Source organism: Sciurus carolinensis, chromosome 17 (genome assembly GCF_902686445.1).
Source record: "Sciurus carolinensis chromosome 17, mSciCar1.2, whole genome shotgun sequence".
NCBI lineage: Eukaryota > Metazoa > Chordata > Mammalia > Rodentia > Sciuridae > Sciurus > Sciurus carolinensis.
The window spans coordinates 17,843,946-17,860,608 of record NC_062229.1 but is presented as its reverse complement, the minus strand read 5'-3'; the positions used below and the strand labels follow the sequence as shown (position 1 = coordinate 17,860,608).

The window sequence follows — 16,663 nt, the reverse complement described above, 5'->3', positions numbered from 1 at the left end:
AAATTAGTGCAGCCACTCTGGAAAGCAGTGTGGAGATTCCTTAGAAAACTTGGAATGGAAACACCATTTGACCCAGCTATCCCACTCCTTGGCCTATACCCAAAGGACTTAAAATCAGCATATTACCGAGATACGGCCACATCAATGTTCATAGCTGCTCAGTTCACAATAGCCAGATTGTGGAACCAACCTAGATGTCCTTCAATTGATGAATGGATAAAGAAAATGTGGTATATATATATACAATGGAATATTACTCAGCCATAAAGAACGATAAAATTATGGCATTTGCAGGCAAATGGATGAAACTGGAGAATATCATGCTAAGTGAGATAAGCCAATCTCAAAAAACCAAAGGAAGAATGATATCGCTAATAAGTGGATGATGACACATAATGGGGGGTGGGAAGGGTTAGTGTTGGGGTTGGAGTTGGGTTTAGGGAGGGGGGCAGGAATGGAGGAAGGAAGGACTGTACAGATGGAGGGGAAGGGTGGGAGGGGAGGGGGGGAAGGGGAAAAAATGGCAGAATGAATCAAACAACATTACCCTATGTAGATTTATGATTACACAAATGGTATGCCTTTACGCCATGTACAGACAGAGAAACAAAATGTATCCCATTTGTTTACAATTTTATAATAAAAAAAAAGAAATAACACGTTAAAATATACATCCCTTCATGTGTGTGTGTGTCTGTGTGTGTGTGTGTGTGTGTGTGTGTGTGTGTGTGTATACATAGATCAAACTTTCCTTATCCATTCACCTGTTTAAGGGCATCTAGGTTATTTCGATAGTATATTAATTCTGAAGCCAAATCAAAAAAAAAATCAATATTTTCTCCGATATGTTGCTGCTAATTCACAATGAGGGTGGGGGATAGGGAAGAGCAGTTACATTATATTAGGTAGAGGGGGTGAAGGCAGGAAAAGTGGTGAGGGGGAAGGAATGATAGCAGAGTGAAACAGATAATAACACATCATGTACACATATGACTGCCTGAACAATGTGCTCCTTACAATATATACAATCAGAAAACTGAGAGATTATAATCCATTCTGTATGATCTATCAAAATGTATAAATCCATTCTACTGTCGTGTACAACTACATAGAACAAATGAAAACTTTTAAACAATATGTGTCCCATGGCCATTTATAGTAATATAAATTTACAAGATCCTTCCTCAGAATCTTGTACAGAATACATAATTGTAATCAAATATTTTTCATCTACAGTACACAAACATAAAAATACACCCTAATTTCACTGTTTTTCCCTTCACAGTTAATCCTTATTCCTCTACTCCTTTAACTGCAGAGATCCTCAGGCCTCTGCTCTTTCTCTGGGAGCACTGGACACCTCCCTCCCTTCTTCTCTTCAGCCTCCATTCGCTCCATTTCATGGCGAGCAGTGAACCCTGAGTTAATCAGTGCAATGTTCACTTCTCAGCCAAGTGTCATGAATCAATGCAGCCTTGTGAGTAAATCCTCAATCAGGACAGGAAGCAGCCACAGCAGCCCTGCTCTGTGCAAGGTTGGCCTGGCTCTCCACTGACCTCAGCTAAAGAGTCCTGGGTTCCATTCTCTCTGATGCTCTCCTGCAGTGTCCACTGAGCTCTCAGACTCACCTGGAGACCAGCACCAAGAGGAAGGTTTCTCTGTGGAAATGCAAGGTCCTGCCGGGATGGACTAAATGGTGAATGAAGTTCTGTCCCCAGAAAACACAGCAGGAAGGAGTCAAGTGCTGGTTTCCTAGGCAGACTAAAGACCTCAAAGGACACCACCCCATCCAGTCCAGCACAAGTCTGTGCACTGAGGAGCCACATCAGAGCAGACAGTCACAGCTCCCCATATCTGCTCATTAGGCTCATTTCCTCTTCTTCCCCTGAGGGACACTGGCCTGGAAAGACAGGAAATTCTTCCGGCTGATTCTCTATTACCAAGAGAACTGTTTATAGTCCAGTAAACCTAGATTTTATTATTCCCCCATGGATCCACCTACCTTCCAGCGGTCCAGCCTCCTGGCACATCTTCCCCCATTTGGCTGAAAGTGTTTTCTAAGTCTGACACTGATGAGCTCATCTTGACTGGAGCTCATGTGTCTCTAGGCATGAACCTGTGCTGGGCAAAAAGCACCAATACCCCAGAAAAGTCACTCCTCTTTAACAAGGGTGAGCACTGTGTTCCCTTTGTCTAAATCTTGGGCATTACACTTCTTGCCTACGTGATCCTTTCTCAAATTGTCATTAAGTTATAGTTTTAAGACCAGTTAAGAGTTCCCATTCAACCCTTAACTTAAAAATGTTTATTAGAACGAGATGTGATTGGTTCACTTCATGCATCATAACCTGATCTAATACCTGATAGGAACTGGGAAACTTCATTTTTATTGACTTCTATTCTGTGAAGTCGATTTTACATAGTGATACTCCTATGACCTCCATCTCCATGGCAGAAAAATGGGGTGACAAATGCTATACTGTAAGGAGCGATGAGATCTTCATTTGACTTCTGGCACAATGCTTCCACTGCATATATATGGGCCTTTGGTTTTCAACTACATATATTTTCCTCCAGAGGATATTTAACAATGTCTTAACATTGGTACTAGCCATCTACCACACCCACAACAGCTACAAACACAAATAATTACTCTAGCCCTAAATGTCAACAGTGAAGAGGTGATCAAAACCAATTCTAGACCACATTTATGCACATTTATGCAGAAGAATCATCAAAAGGCCAGTACAGAAGCAAATGCTGAGACCATAGGTCTACTAAGGTTCCAGAAACGCTGCATTCTTATTTGATAAAGGTGGTCCTGGTACTGCAGGTCCTGGTCTGTTGAACTCTCTCTGAGGAGCAAGGCTGTGAAATTCTGTGAGAGTCTGGTGTAGGTAGTTGTAGCTCTTCTCCTCTGCAAACTGTCTTTGTAAGTTATTATTTTTGTGTATTTTTGAAAGGCTTGGTGTTCACTCACTCTAAAGTAGGTAATGATGTCTGTGTATTATTGTTGCTGTTGTTGCTATGGTGATTATCATTTCATCATACTGCAAACCGACCCCAGAGGTGACCCACTACTGGGCAACATGCGTTGACCATTTATTTATTTATTTATTTATTTATTTATTTACCTGGGTTTTCCTAACTTGCAAGACTGGTTTCACAATGACCATCCTCAAGCTTCAGCCTCCAAGCTCTTGGTTTAATGATGTTCTCCACCATGTCCAGCCAATTATTCCATACAAGAGCTCTCAAAATACAACCAATATCACTGTGAAAAGAACTTGTAGTAGGCAGGATAATGTTCTCTAAAGGATGTCTAGATTCTATTTCATAAAGAGTTTGAATATGATTACTTTACATTTTTAAATTTAATTTTATGACCCCAGTAACTTATCACAATCAGCACCATTATACTAACGTGCAAATTACCAAGCGGAGCAGTTAAAGCATAGACATACAGAAATGATAAAGCAAAGGAGAAGCACTTCAGTGACACATTTCCCTCTACTACAAATTACAAAATCCAACTCAGGGACCCAGTGCTCTGCTTCTGCATACACATAGCAAACCAAATGAATATATTTCAGTAAAACATAAAAAACATATCTATACAATACACTTCAAGAGGGAAGAAATGATTTTTAGGAAATCCTTCCCATCCCAGGACACACATGGGAATTTCCAAATTTTTTTTTTCCTAAGTTTGGAAGAACTTAGAAACTCAGACAATGTGAAAAACTGCTGAGCATCATAGAAAGCAGGAGACTGAATGAAGTGGGTTGTTAGTGGTACAGAGAGATTGAACTCAGAGGAGTGAATCTGCAGGAAATCAATAGGAGGAGGAAGCTTCACATGCCCAATATCATCAGAAATCCCAACTCTGGCTCTGAGGCTTGCTACCCACAATCAGAGGCATGGGCTTCTGAAACTGCTACAGTTGCCCTCCAAAGAACCTTCTCAGGGCTCTCTTTACATCCTTATTCCTCAGACTGTAGATGAAGGGGTTCAGCATGGGGGTGACCACAGTGTACATCACAGAGGCTGTGGCACTGGAGTGTGAGCTGTGGGTTACACCAGAACTGAGGTACACACCAAGTCCTGTGCAATAAAATAAGGAGACCACGGAGAGGTGAGATGCACAGGTGGAGAAAGCTTTGTATTTGCCCTGAGTTGATGAGATTTTATGGATGGAGGACACTATCCTGGAGTAGGAGTAAAGAATGCCAGCGATGGGGCCACCTGCCAGCAACACAGATGCAATATACATCACCATGTCATTAAGGAAGGTGTCAGAACAGGCAAGTTGGACCACCTGGTTGAGCTCACAGAAAAAGTGGGGGATTTCTAGGTTTGTGCAGAAGGACAGTTGCAAGACCATTAAGCTTTCTAACAAGGCATGCAGGAGACTCAGAATCCAGGACACTAGAACCAGCAAACCACAGAGCTGAGAAATCATGATGGCAGTGTAGTGCAGAGGGTGACAGATGGCCACATATCTGTCGTAGGCCATGACAGTCAGGAGGAAGTTGTCCAACTCTATAAAAACAAGAAGAAGCACATCTGGGTGATGCAGCCTGTGTAGGTAATGGCTTTGCTCTGTGTCTGGATGTTCAGCAGCATCTTTGGGATGCTCGTAGAGGTGAAGCAGATGTCCACAAAGGACAGGTTGGAGAGGAAGAAGTACATGGGCATGTGCAGGTGAGAGTCTGAGATGCTGGCCAGGATGATGAGCAGATTCCCCAGCACAGTGACCAGGTACATGGAGAGGAAAAGCCCAAAGATGAGGGGCTGTAGTTCTGGGTCCTCTGAAAATCCCAGCAGAAGAAACTCTGAAACTTTTGTTTTATTTCCTTGTTCCATGTGGTGGATATTACTCCCTAAAAATTAATAAATATTATGACTTCTCTTCACACATATGGACACCACTGATTTGATTGAAATGGGACAATTCATCCAGACCCGGTGGTACATACCTGCAATCCCATCATCCAGGTTGAGGATGATGGATTTCAAGTTCAAGGCTAGCCTCAACAATTTAGTGAGGCCCTAAGCAACTTAGGAAGACCTTGTCTCACCCTAAAAAGGACTGCACTGTTGTTCTGTGGTAAAGTATCCCAGTGTTCAAATCCCAGTACTAAAATCACAAAAACAAAAAAACTGAAATGGTTCAATTTATATTTTCCAGTAAAGAAACTGATTTCTGGTGGTGATACAAGATGGCAGACTATAGGGTGACTGCATCTCCTGTCGCTCCAGAACCCAGGATGCAAGAAGGGGAGGCATTGAGAGACTCAGACTAAAATAGAGCCACGGGGTGAGTCTCCCCCACCGGGTGAAACTCGGCCTGGGCGGCAGGTCCGGATAGTGGCGGCTTATCAGAGCAGTGCAGGGCAGCTAGAGTCTTCCTCAGGTAGCCTTGCTCTCTCTGGTGGTGGGCTCCTCCCACACGGCCAGCTTCTCAGAGCAGGCCCCCCAGTGAGAGCCTTTCTGCACAGAACCAGCTCCAAGTCCCGGAGCCAGCGGCGAACTCCGGCCCACAGGCAGCTTCAGTGGCCAGGACAGGGCAGCCAGGGACTTTCCCAAGCAGCTCGGCCCCCTCCGGCGGCAGGCTCCTTTCACGGCCAGCTTCTCGGTGCAGACCGACCAGTGAGAACCTTTCTGCACAGAGCCAGCTCCAAGCCCTGGAACCAGTTGCGAGCTAGGGGCAGCTTTCTTCTGAAGCACTGCATTATCAAGTTCCTCCAAGACGTCAGGCTACCTAAGGTGGGGAGGTGATAAACTGGAAATCTACAGGGACACTATAAGCCAATAGTGGAAATCTGCAATATCTCAGAGTCTCACTGACATCTGACCAATATGAGAAAACAAGGGAAAAAATGTCCCAAACAAACCTAGATACTATATCAATAAAACCCAATGACAGCACAGCAGAAGAAATGTCAGAAAGGGAGTTCACAATGTACATAATTAAAGCAATCAGGGAAGCAAACCAGGAGATGAAAGAGCAAATGCAGGCATTAAATGATCGCACCGATCAACAGTTAAAAGAGCAAATACGGGAAGCAAAAGATCATTTCAATAAAGAGTTAGAGATACTGAAAAAAAAAACAAACAAACAGAAATCCTTGAAATGAAGGAAACAATAAACCAAGTTAAAAACTCCATAGAAACATAACCAATAGTATAGAACACCTGGAAGACAGAATCTCAGACATTGAAGAAAAACTATTTAATCTTAAAAACAAAGTTGACCAAACAGAGAAGATGGTAAGAAATCATGAACAGAATCTACAAGAATTATGGGATATCATGAAAAGGCTAAATTTAAGAATTATTGGGATTGAGGAAGGCTTAGAGAAACAAACCAAAGGAATGAACAATCTATTCAATGACATAATATCAGAAAATTTCCCAAATATGAAGAATGAAATGGAAAACCATGTACAAGAGGCTTATAGGACTCCAAATACACAAAATTACAACAGACCCACACCAAGGCACCTAATTATGAAAATACCTAACATACAAAATAAAGACAGAATTTTAAAGGCTGTGAGACAAAGGAATCAAATTACATTCAGGGGGAAACCAATAAGAATATCAGCAGATTTTTCAAACCAGACCCTAAAAGCTAGAAGGGCCTGGAACAACATTTACCAAGCCCTGAAAGTAAACAGATGCCAACCAAGAATCTTATACCCATCAAAACTTACTTTCAGATTTGATGACGAAATAAGATCCCTCCATGATAAACAAAAGCTAAAGAATTTACAAAAAGAAAACTGGCATTACAGAACATTCTCAGCAAAATATTCCATGAGGAAGAGATGAAAAACAACGATGCAAATCAGCAACAGGAAGAACTAGTCTAAAGGAATAGCCAAATAAAGGAGAAAACAATTCATGTCAAAAAACAAAAATGAGTCAAATGACTGGGAATACAAATCATATCACAATAATAACCCTGAATGTTAATGGCCTGAACTCATCAATCAAAGACATAGACTGGCAGATTGGATTAAAAAGAAAAATCCACAATATTCTGCCTGCAAGAGACTCATCTCATAGAAAGAGATACCCATAGACTAAAGGTGAAAGGATGGGAAAAAATATACCATGCACATAGACACAGCAAAAAAGCTGGAGTATCCATCCTCAATTCAGATAATGTGGACTTCAAGCCAAAACTAGTCAGAAGGGATAAAGAAGGACATTACATACTGCTTAAGGGAAGCATAAATCAGCAAGACATAACAATCATAAATATCTATGCCCCGAACATTGGCTCATCCATGTACGTCAAACAAATCCTTCTTAATTCCAGAAATCAAATAGACCACAACACAATAATACTAGGCGATTTTAACACACCTCTCTCACTACTGGATAGATCTTCCAAACAAAAATTGAATTAGGAAACCATAGATCTCTATAACACAATCAACAATTTAGACTTAACCGAACATATATAGAATATACCATCCAACAAACAACGAATACACTTTCTTCTCAGCAGCACATGAATCCTTCTCTAAAATAGACCATGTTTTATGCCAAAAGCTACTCTTAGCAAATACAAGAAGATAGAGATACTACCTTGTACTCTATCAGATCATAATGGATTGAAATTAGAAATAAATGACAGAAGAAAAAACAGAAAGTTCTCCAACACCTGGAGATTAAGTAATACACTATTTTATGATGAATGGATAACAGAAGACATCAGGAGGGAAATAAAAAAATTCTTAGAAGTAAACAAGAACAAAGACACATCATATCAAAATCTCTGGAACACTATGAAAGCAGTACTTAGAGGAAGATTTATTTCATGGGGCACATTCAACTGATTTCTATTTTGTCTCTGGGTCTGGTCATTCTACAGCATCCCTAATGCCATTACTTAGTATGAGTATGACTTTCTCTCTAACTCTATGCTTGTTTTCCAGAACTCATGCATTGTGCACTGTTAATGAGAAATGACCTCTTACCATTGAGGAGCACAAACAGAGTGCTGGCCACATTCCAGGCACTATCCAGGTCTCAAAAACAGAAGCTCCTACATCCTGCTGCTGGACAAAGAATATACACATGGAGCAAATCACAGGTCTACTACATTTTTGTGCTAAGGGTATATCACATGTATTGACATATGTGGGAACTCACTAAATTTTACACATCAAATACATGTGGCCCTTTGAACTTTCATTACCACTCAATAAACCTTTTTTAAAAGAATAATCATGTAACATGATTGAAGATGAAGCAGATATGAGAAAAACAAAATCAGGTTGAGTGGAGACAGTAAATAAGAGGTTGTATTTTTGTGTGTGTGTGTGTGGGGGGTGGGTGTGGGTGTGCGTGAGTGTGCACATGTGCTGAGTGTGGAACTCAGGTCTTTCTCTGTGATTGTGGACGCTCTACACTGACCAACATTTCGAACTCTGTGGAAGCTATTTTTTGTGTTTTCCAAACAAAAAAACACTGCAATAGAACTGAAAGAACCAATAAAGATGATGTACAGAATGTTAAAAAATCAACAGGACAATAATTTAAAAAAATCAACATCAAAAAATGATTAAATTGACAAAGATTTTGACACACTAGAATATACAGGTAATGTTCCTATAACATGGAGGCAGGTGATAAAATCTCAGTTATCTCTTAGGAATGAATCAGGAATGAAGATGAATGTATGTGGACATTTCATATAACACAAAGTTAAATATCCATCTGATAGGAAAATATTTGATGGTAGAATACATGCTTATAAAATGGGAGAAGAGGAAGTTGATCTCCTAGCTCACACCTTTACTAATAAACAGACAGGTTAAAGACTCCAGTGTAAAAATGCAAAACACATTTGAGATGAACATCAAGACATTGTATATGAAATCTACCATGAACTGATATATTGTAAGGCAAAAAACTCGGTATAAAAAGATAAGCACAGATCATTAAATACAATTTTAAATTGTTAACATTCAAAAAAATCACTCCAATAGTCAGTAGAGGAACATTACTTGTGACATCACTTGAAATGCTGATAATTTTAGAAAAATAGGAGGATATCAATAACAGAGATCAAAACAGTGGTGATAAGAACGAACATTAGCTCCAAGCTGTTAAGAAAACAGCAAGATATTATCACATTCTTCAGCTTTGGAAAGCACCCTAAGGAGTCCTTGAATTGATGGGATTGGAATTCTCAAACAGAAAAGAGGAACTCTCTGAGGTGGTGGAGGACAAGGGACTTGGTGCCATGTCTTGGTGACAGGCGGGGAACAGAGATGAACGGGAAAACTGAAGATGTTCTTTCACCTAACTTCTCGATCTTCTCACCTACAACATTCCAGTCAGCTTACACTTTGGGATTGGGCTGTCCTGTACCTTGTAGTACATTAAGCAGCATCCCTGTGCTCTCTTGATGCGAAAAGTCTCTGCACACTACTCAATGTCCCCTGGCAGACACAGATATCACTCGTCATTGAGAACCACTTTGAAACTAACAATACCAGAATATTTTGGCAGCCTTGATATACTAGTAAAGCAATGTTTACAAAAGTAAGAAAGACCACCAAAAGTATGGGTGGCACAACCTCACCATGAAATACCCTGCATCCTTTGAAATATCTAAAGTGCATTCTGTTAGTTGATTGGAAGGAACTATGCAGGCATCTTTGAGAGAGAAGGAAAGAAGGGACAAGCTAGAACAGACCACAGCACTAAACACAGGGCATGTGCAATGTGCACAGGAGCCTATTCCTGCATTTGTATGAAGAGCACATGAGCTTGTCAGAATGCAGAATAGGAAGAAAAGTTCAAACATAAACTAAGAACTTACAGGAAAACAGAATGGCAGTGCTAGTAAGTTTACTGTGTAATTATTATTTTCATCTAAAGCAATCAGTGTATGCATTTTGTTTCCATTTTTTGCAATATGTCACACTGATTAAAATTTATTTCAGTCTTTTGAGAAAGGTATCTGCTGCACTTTGTTTTGTGGTTTTGGTTTGTTTCTTCATTTTGTGTTGCTTTGCTGTGTTTTGGGTTCTTCTTGCAAGGCCACAAGTGAACCTGGGACCTTTTGCATGATAAGCAAGTGCTCTATGACCGAACCTCAGCCTCACTCTGAATTTTTTAAACTGAGACATAATAGCTGTGTACACTAGCAGGACCAAGTGTGATCATTGAACACGTGTGTGCAATATAAAATGCTCCAATCAGGGTCATTAGCACTTGTCTCTCCTTAAACATTCATCAATTCTCTGTGTTAGAAATTTCTAACTTTTATTATTCTTTATGGAAAACGTGTAATGAAAAACTAGTATGAAGGCAGGCTCTGGGGCTGCGGTGGGAGGACAGCAGCATGGCCTTGGTCCTTGTGACTGGCAGCTCCTGTGCAGTCACAGTCTGGAGAGGATTCAAGATGACCAATGAAGAACCTCTTCCCAAAAAGGTTGGACTGAGTGAAGCAACAGGGGAACAAGAGAGGCAAGAGTGTCCTTCTCAAAGTCAGTGCCCCAAGCAAGTCAGCAGCCCAGGGTTGCCCACCAAGATCAACAATGGGAGACCCAGGGAGTGACTTGTTTTTCCTAAAAAGGAAAGTGGGCAATCTGGGTCAGACTAACTGGAACTAGCCCAAAATGGACTGAGTGCCTGGAAGTTTAGGCCTGATAGGTAATCAAATCATACTCCCTAGTCAAGACTTCCTGACAGTCTCATTAAGAGAAAGCTGGAGTGGGACAACCAAGTGCTCATTTCCACACTGATACTCAGACTTTTTGAGCCAAGAAAGAAAGAAAAGGCCACATTCTTATACTGTGCAGCTTGTAATGAATTGTGTAAAACTTACCAGGTGAAATTTGTGTTTCAGCTGTTTTCTCTTCCCTTTGTCCTTGCTTCTGAGACCTGATGCCGTCAGATTATTCTGAAGAAGAGGCCATCTCCAAAAACTTCCCCTTCTAGGAAATGCAGACACTTGAGCAATGTTTCTGTTTGCAGAAAATAGCGTGAGAAACAGAAGTGTCTCTGGCACCCTCTGTCTAGAGACAGGTTGGAGAGCTGCAAACAGAGATATCAATCAAGACTTGAACATGTAAAATTCCAGTAATATGAAGAAATGGAAAATGCTTCACACTTAATTTTGAGCATAATGACCTAAAGACACTGTGTATCAGTTTTGCCAATAAGACTGAGGACTTCATGATTGTTGTTGAATCTCTGGGTCAATGAGGTGATTTTGTATTTAATTGTTTTTGTTTGTTTCTTTGTTTGAGTTGTTTTTTGTTTATTGTTTTTTGTTTTTTTTTTCTGAGAAAGAACCTTTAATAGTCATGAGAAAGTCAAATAATAGATGTCAGTACAAGTCATGCATGCATGGGGGAATGTGATCCTTTGTTGAATTTGCGTCTTTTGTATTACACTCTTGATGTTGAATTAAATGTGCCTTGAAATAGTAAAAAAAAAAAAAAAGAAAGAAAAACAAGTAGAGTGCTTTGGAAGTAATATTATGTTTGCATCAAAAGATTATAAACTTTTGGACATAACACTGTATAAGGAATGGCTTCACTGAAAACTTCCCACTGTGTGGTGGGACACGGACCCCTTCCCCTGTGACTGTGGGTTGCAGTGGTTATACAGTCTCCCTGCCTCCTCCCCACCCTTTCCAGCCTCTGCTGACCACCAGCTTCCATTCTACTATACTGATCTTAAATATTTTGCTATTCTTTATTAAAAATGCCCCGTGTACTTGTTGACAGGGTTCCATGTCACTTTTCAATAAATTCATTCACCATGCACTGTTTGAAACAAATGAAATGAAAAATCTAAAACATCCAATGGAAAGATGTGAAATAGGAATTAGTTAATGATATCAACATGGGTTATGAATTTGAGACTCAATTGCCAAACACCTGCAAATAAGACAAAATGAAGGAAGTCCTCTAAACAGCAGGATGGTGAAAATAGGTAAAGATTTGATATCACCATACAAAATTGTTTATGTTGAAATATGATAAACAAGGATAAAATAAGCTTGGATCAAGAGGGAAATAAGCATGAATGCCTTTCAATGATGCCTACAGTGGATGCCTTTCTGAGCAATGCATCTGAGCAGAAAATCACAAATACACAGTAAGTCATAGCAGAGGTGTAAAAAGCAGATGGAAATGTGTATCTATGGTGACATAGAACTAGGGATGCACAAGACCGTCGAATATCTTTATTTTTATTTAAAGCAAGAATTCAAAGAATATTAAATTAATCACTCACATTTTCTGAAAAAGTAATGTGCGGATACAACCAATTCATAGACTGGAATTTACAAAATTCACAAATTTTCACACATTCCCAACTAATGTATTTCTATATACATGAAAATAGACAGTCTGTGGTAGAAAAAATACCAATAATCTCTTTAAAAGACTATATTGGAAAACAGTGCGGGGGGAACTCCTATCACTTAGAGAAACCAGCACAGGCCTTTGCAACACACCAGGAAATAGCTGAAAAACCACAGGTATATTAAGTCTCACAAGTATGCAAAGCATTCCACAGTAAGGATCCAGGCATAACTCTATTCACCTATGAAATTATATTTTCAATGTTACTATAGAGAAAATAATACTTTAAAAATGTGTGTCCCATGAACTTTTTACCTAAGATAACATGCAAGATTCATAGTCAGGATCTTTGTAAATAATAAATAAGCATAATCAATTATTTCCCATATTGAGCACATACACAATTTTAAAATGCACTAACCAAACTTCTTGTTCCTGCACAGTTAATTACGATTCCTCTACTCCCTTAAATGCAAAGCTCCTTGGACCTCTGCTCTTTCTCTGGGAGCACTGGACACCTCCCTCCTTTCTTCTCTTCAGCCTCCATTAGCTCCATTTCATGGCCAGCAGTGAACCGTGTGTTAATCAGTGCAATGTTCACTTCTCAGCCAAGTGTCATGAATCAATGCAGCCTTGTGAGTAAATCCTCAATCAGGACAGCGAGCAGCCACAGCAGCCCTGCTCTGTGCTAGGTTGGCCTGGCTCTCACTGACCTCAGCTAAAGAGTCCTGGTTTCCATTCTCTGAAGCTTTCCTGCAGCATCCACTGAGCTGTCAGACTCTCCTGGAGATCATCTCTGAGAGGATGGTCTCTCTGGAAGTGCAATGTCCTGCCTGGGTGGGCTTGATGGTGACTGAAGCTCTGTCCCCAGAAAACACAGCAGGAAGGAGTCAAGTGCTGGGCTCCTAGGCAGACTGAAGACCTCAAAGGACACCAGCACATCCCGTCCAGCACAGGCTGTGTACTGAGGGACCACATCAGAGCAGAGAGTCACAGCTCCCTATATCTGCTCATTAGGCTCATTTCCCCCTTGTCCCCTGGAGGGACGCTGGCCTGGAAAGACACGAAATTCTGCCTGCTGTTTCTCTTTTCCTAGGAGACACGTTTATAGTCCAGTACACCTATGTTTTATTATCTCTCCATGGATCCACCTGCCTTGAGGAGGTCCAGGATCCTGGCACTTCATCCCCACTTTGACTGAAAGTGTTTTCTAAGTCTGACACTGATGAGCTCATCTTGACTGGAGCTTATGTGTCTTCAAAGCCTGGACCTGTGCTGGGAGAAAAGCACCGATACCCCTGAAAAGTGCCATGTCCACTTTAACAAGAGTGATCACTGTGTTCCCTTGGTCTAAAGCCTTGAGAATTACACCACTTGCCTTTGAGGTTCTTTCTCAAACTGTCATTAAATTACAGTTTTAACACGTATTAAGAGGTCCCACTCAGTCCCTCACTTCCAAATGTTTACTAGGAAGAGATGTGATTTGTTCTTTTTATGCATCATAACCTGAGCTTAATATCTGATAGGTAATGGGCATCTTCATTTTTATGGAAGTCTCTTCTATGAAGTCTGTCTTATGTATTGATACTATTATGAACTCCATCCTCTACAGAAACTGGGCTGACCAATGCTATTAACTTAAGAGAAAAGACTCTCATTTGAATTCTGGTATAATATTTCCAGTTCCTAAGATCTGAGCCTGATATTTTCAGCTTGAGATATTTTCCACTGGAAATATATGATGAAGTCTCAATGCTGGTACTAAACATCTACATCATCCACGACAGCTCCCAACACAAATAATTTCCCTGCTTCCAAATGTCAGCAGTGAAGAATTCATCAAAACCAGTTCTACACAAACTTCAATATGCAGAAGAATCATCAAGGATGCAAGTTGTGATGCAAATGCTGAGACCATAGGTCTACTGTGGTTGCAGGACCTCTGCATTCTTCCTTGACAAAGGTGGTCCTGTTACTGGAGGTCCTGATCTGTGGACCTCTCTCAGAGGAGCAAGGCTGTGAAGTTCTGTAAAAGTCTGGTGTAGGTAGTTTCAGGTCTTCTCCTGCCAAAATTCTCTTTATGTTAGTATTTTTGTGTATTTTTTGAAAGGATGTGTGGTCACTCACTCTAAAGATTGTAATGATTTCTGTGTATTATTGTTGCTGTGTTATTGTTATTATCATTTCATCATACTGCAGATTGACCCCAGATGTGGCCCACCCCTGAGCTAAATGCCCTATTTATTTATTTGTTTGTTTGCTTCGATCTCCCTAACTTGCAAGGTTGGCTTCACAATGACCATCCTCCAGCTTCAGCCTCCAAGCTATTGGTTTAAAGGTGTGCTCCACTGTGTCCAGTCAATAATTGCATACAAGGGCTCTCGAAACACTACTAGTATAACTACTAAAAAGAACTTGTAGTAGGCAGAATAATGATCTCTCAAGGATATCTCAATTAGCTCAATCCTAATCCACAGAACTTTTGAATATCTTGGCCTAAATTTTTAATTTGTGACCCCAGTAACCTACAACAATCAACACCATTACACTAAAGTCCAAATTATCAAGAGGAGCAGTTAAAGTATAGACATACACAGAATTGATAAAGCAAAGGAGAAGCACTTCAGTGACACATTTCCCTCTACTACAAACTACAAAATCCACCTCAGGGGCCCAGTGCCCTGCTTCTGCATACACATAGCCAAACTCAGGAATATTTTTTCAGTAAAACCAAAGAAACATTCATTGATATGATGTATTTCAAGAGGGAAGAAATGATTCCTGAGACATCCTTTCTGTCCCATGACATGAATGGGAATTATCAAAGGTTTTTTGGTTCAACGTTATAAAGAATTTAGAAACTCAAAGTAAAAAACTACTGAGCATCATAGAAAGCAGGAGACTGAATTAAGTGGGTTGTTAATGGTAGAGAGAGGTTGAACACAGAGGAGTGAAATTGCAGGAAATCAATAGGAGGAGGAAGCTTCACATGCCCAATCTCATTAGAATCCCAACTCTGGCTCTGAGGCTTGCTGCCTGCAGTCAGGGGCATGGGCTTCTGAACCTGCTACAGTTGCCCACCAAAGAGCCTTCTCAGGGCCCTCTTTACATCCTTATTCCTCAGACTGTAGATGAAGGGGTTCAGCATGGGGGTGACCACAGTGTACATCACTGAGGCTGTTGCACTGGAGTGTGAGTTGTGGGTTGCAGAAGAACTAATGTACACACCAAGTCCTGTGCCATAAAATAAGGAGACAATGGACAGGTGAGAAGCACACGTGAAGAAGGCTTTGTACCTGCCCTGAGCTGATGAGATTGCACGGATGGAGGACACTATCTTGCAGTAGGAGTAAAGGATGCCGGCAAGGGGGCCAACTTCCAGCAACACAGATGCAAAATACATCACCATGTCATTAAGGAAGGTGTCAGAACAGGCAATTTGGACCACCTGGTTACGTTCACAGAAAATGTGTGTGATTTCCAAGTTTCTGCAGAAGGACAGTTGCAACATCATTAAGCTTTGTAGCAGGGCATGCAGGGCACTCAGGATCCAGCACACCAGAACCAGCAAACCACAGATCCAGGGATTCATGATGACCATGTAATGCAGGGGGTGGCAGATGGCTAGAAACCTGTCATAGGCCATCACAGCCAGGAGGAAATTGTCCAACTCTACAAAAATGAAGAAAAAGCACATCTGGGTGATGCAGCTTGTGTAGGTAATGGTCTTCCTCTGTGTCTGGATGTTCACCAACATCTTTGGGATGGTGGTGGAGGTGAAGCAGATGTCCACAAAGGACAGGTTGGAGAGGAAGAAGTACATGGGCGTGTGCAGGTGGGAGTCTGAGATGGTGGCCAGGATGATGAGCAGGTTCCCCAGCACAGTGACCAGGTACATGGAGAGGAAAAGCCCAAAGATGAGGGGCTGCAGTTCTGGGTCCTCCGAGAATCCCTGCAGAAGAAACTCTGAAACTCTTGTGCTGTTTCCTGGTTCCATGTGGTGGATGTGACTACCAAAATAAAAAGAAAAATATCATGACTCCTCTTTACATATATGGTCACCACTGCTTTAGTTGAAATGGAAAATTCAGTTGGACCTGATGGCACGTTACTGTACCCCATTGACTGTGGATGCTGAGGTAGTGCATTGCAAATTCAAGGCCAGCCTCAGTCATTTAGCAAGGCCGTAAGTCACTTCCTGTGACTCTGTATCTAAATAAAAACGCCTGCAGTGTGGATCAGAGGAAATGCAACCCTGGATTCAATTCCCAGTACCAACACAACAGAAATGAGACAATTTATACTTTCCATCATAA

The 16,663-nt window shown here is 40.9% G+C and overlaps 1 protein-coding gene across 1 annotated transcript; it reads right to left on the bottom strand.

Moving 5' to 3' along the window:
- Positions 1–4,542: 4,542 nt before the first annotated feature.
- LOC124968153 (olfactory receptor 7A10-like) lies at positions 4,543–16,344 on the bottom strand. The gene is made up of 2 exons (XM_047530473.1): positions 15,429–16,344; positions 4,543–4,883 (listed from the first exon to the last, which is right to left on the bottom strand). Exons 1-2 carry the CDS (start codon positions 16,342–16,344, stop codon positions 4,543–4,545), a joined length of 1,257 nt encoding a protein of 418 aa, XP_047386429.1.
- Between the last annotated feature and the right edge of the window lie 319 nt (positions 16,345–16,663).

Excerpts from the sequence above, each read along its gene's own strand:
- LOC124968153 (XM_047530473.1), bottom strand. The coding sequence starts at position 16,344 with ATGGAACCAGGAAACAGCACAAGAGTTTCAGAGTTTCTTCTGCAGGGA. Across the intron at positions 4,884-15,428 it reads GGCCCTGAGAAGGCTCTTTG|GGAGTAATATCCACCACATG; the intron begins GTGGGCAACTGT and ends ATTAATTTTTAG.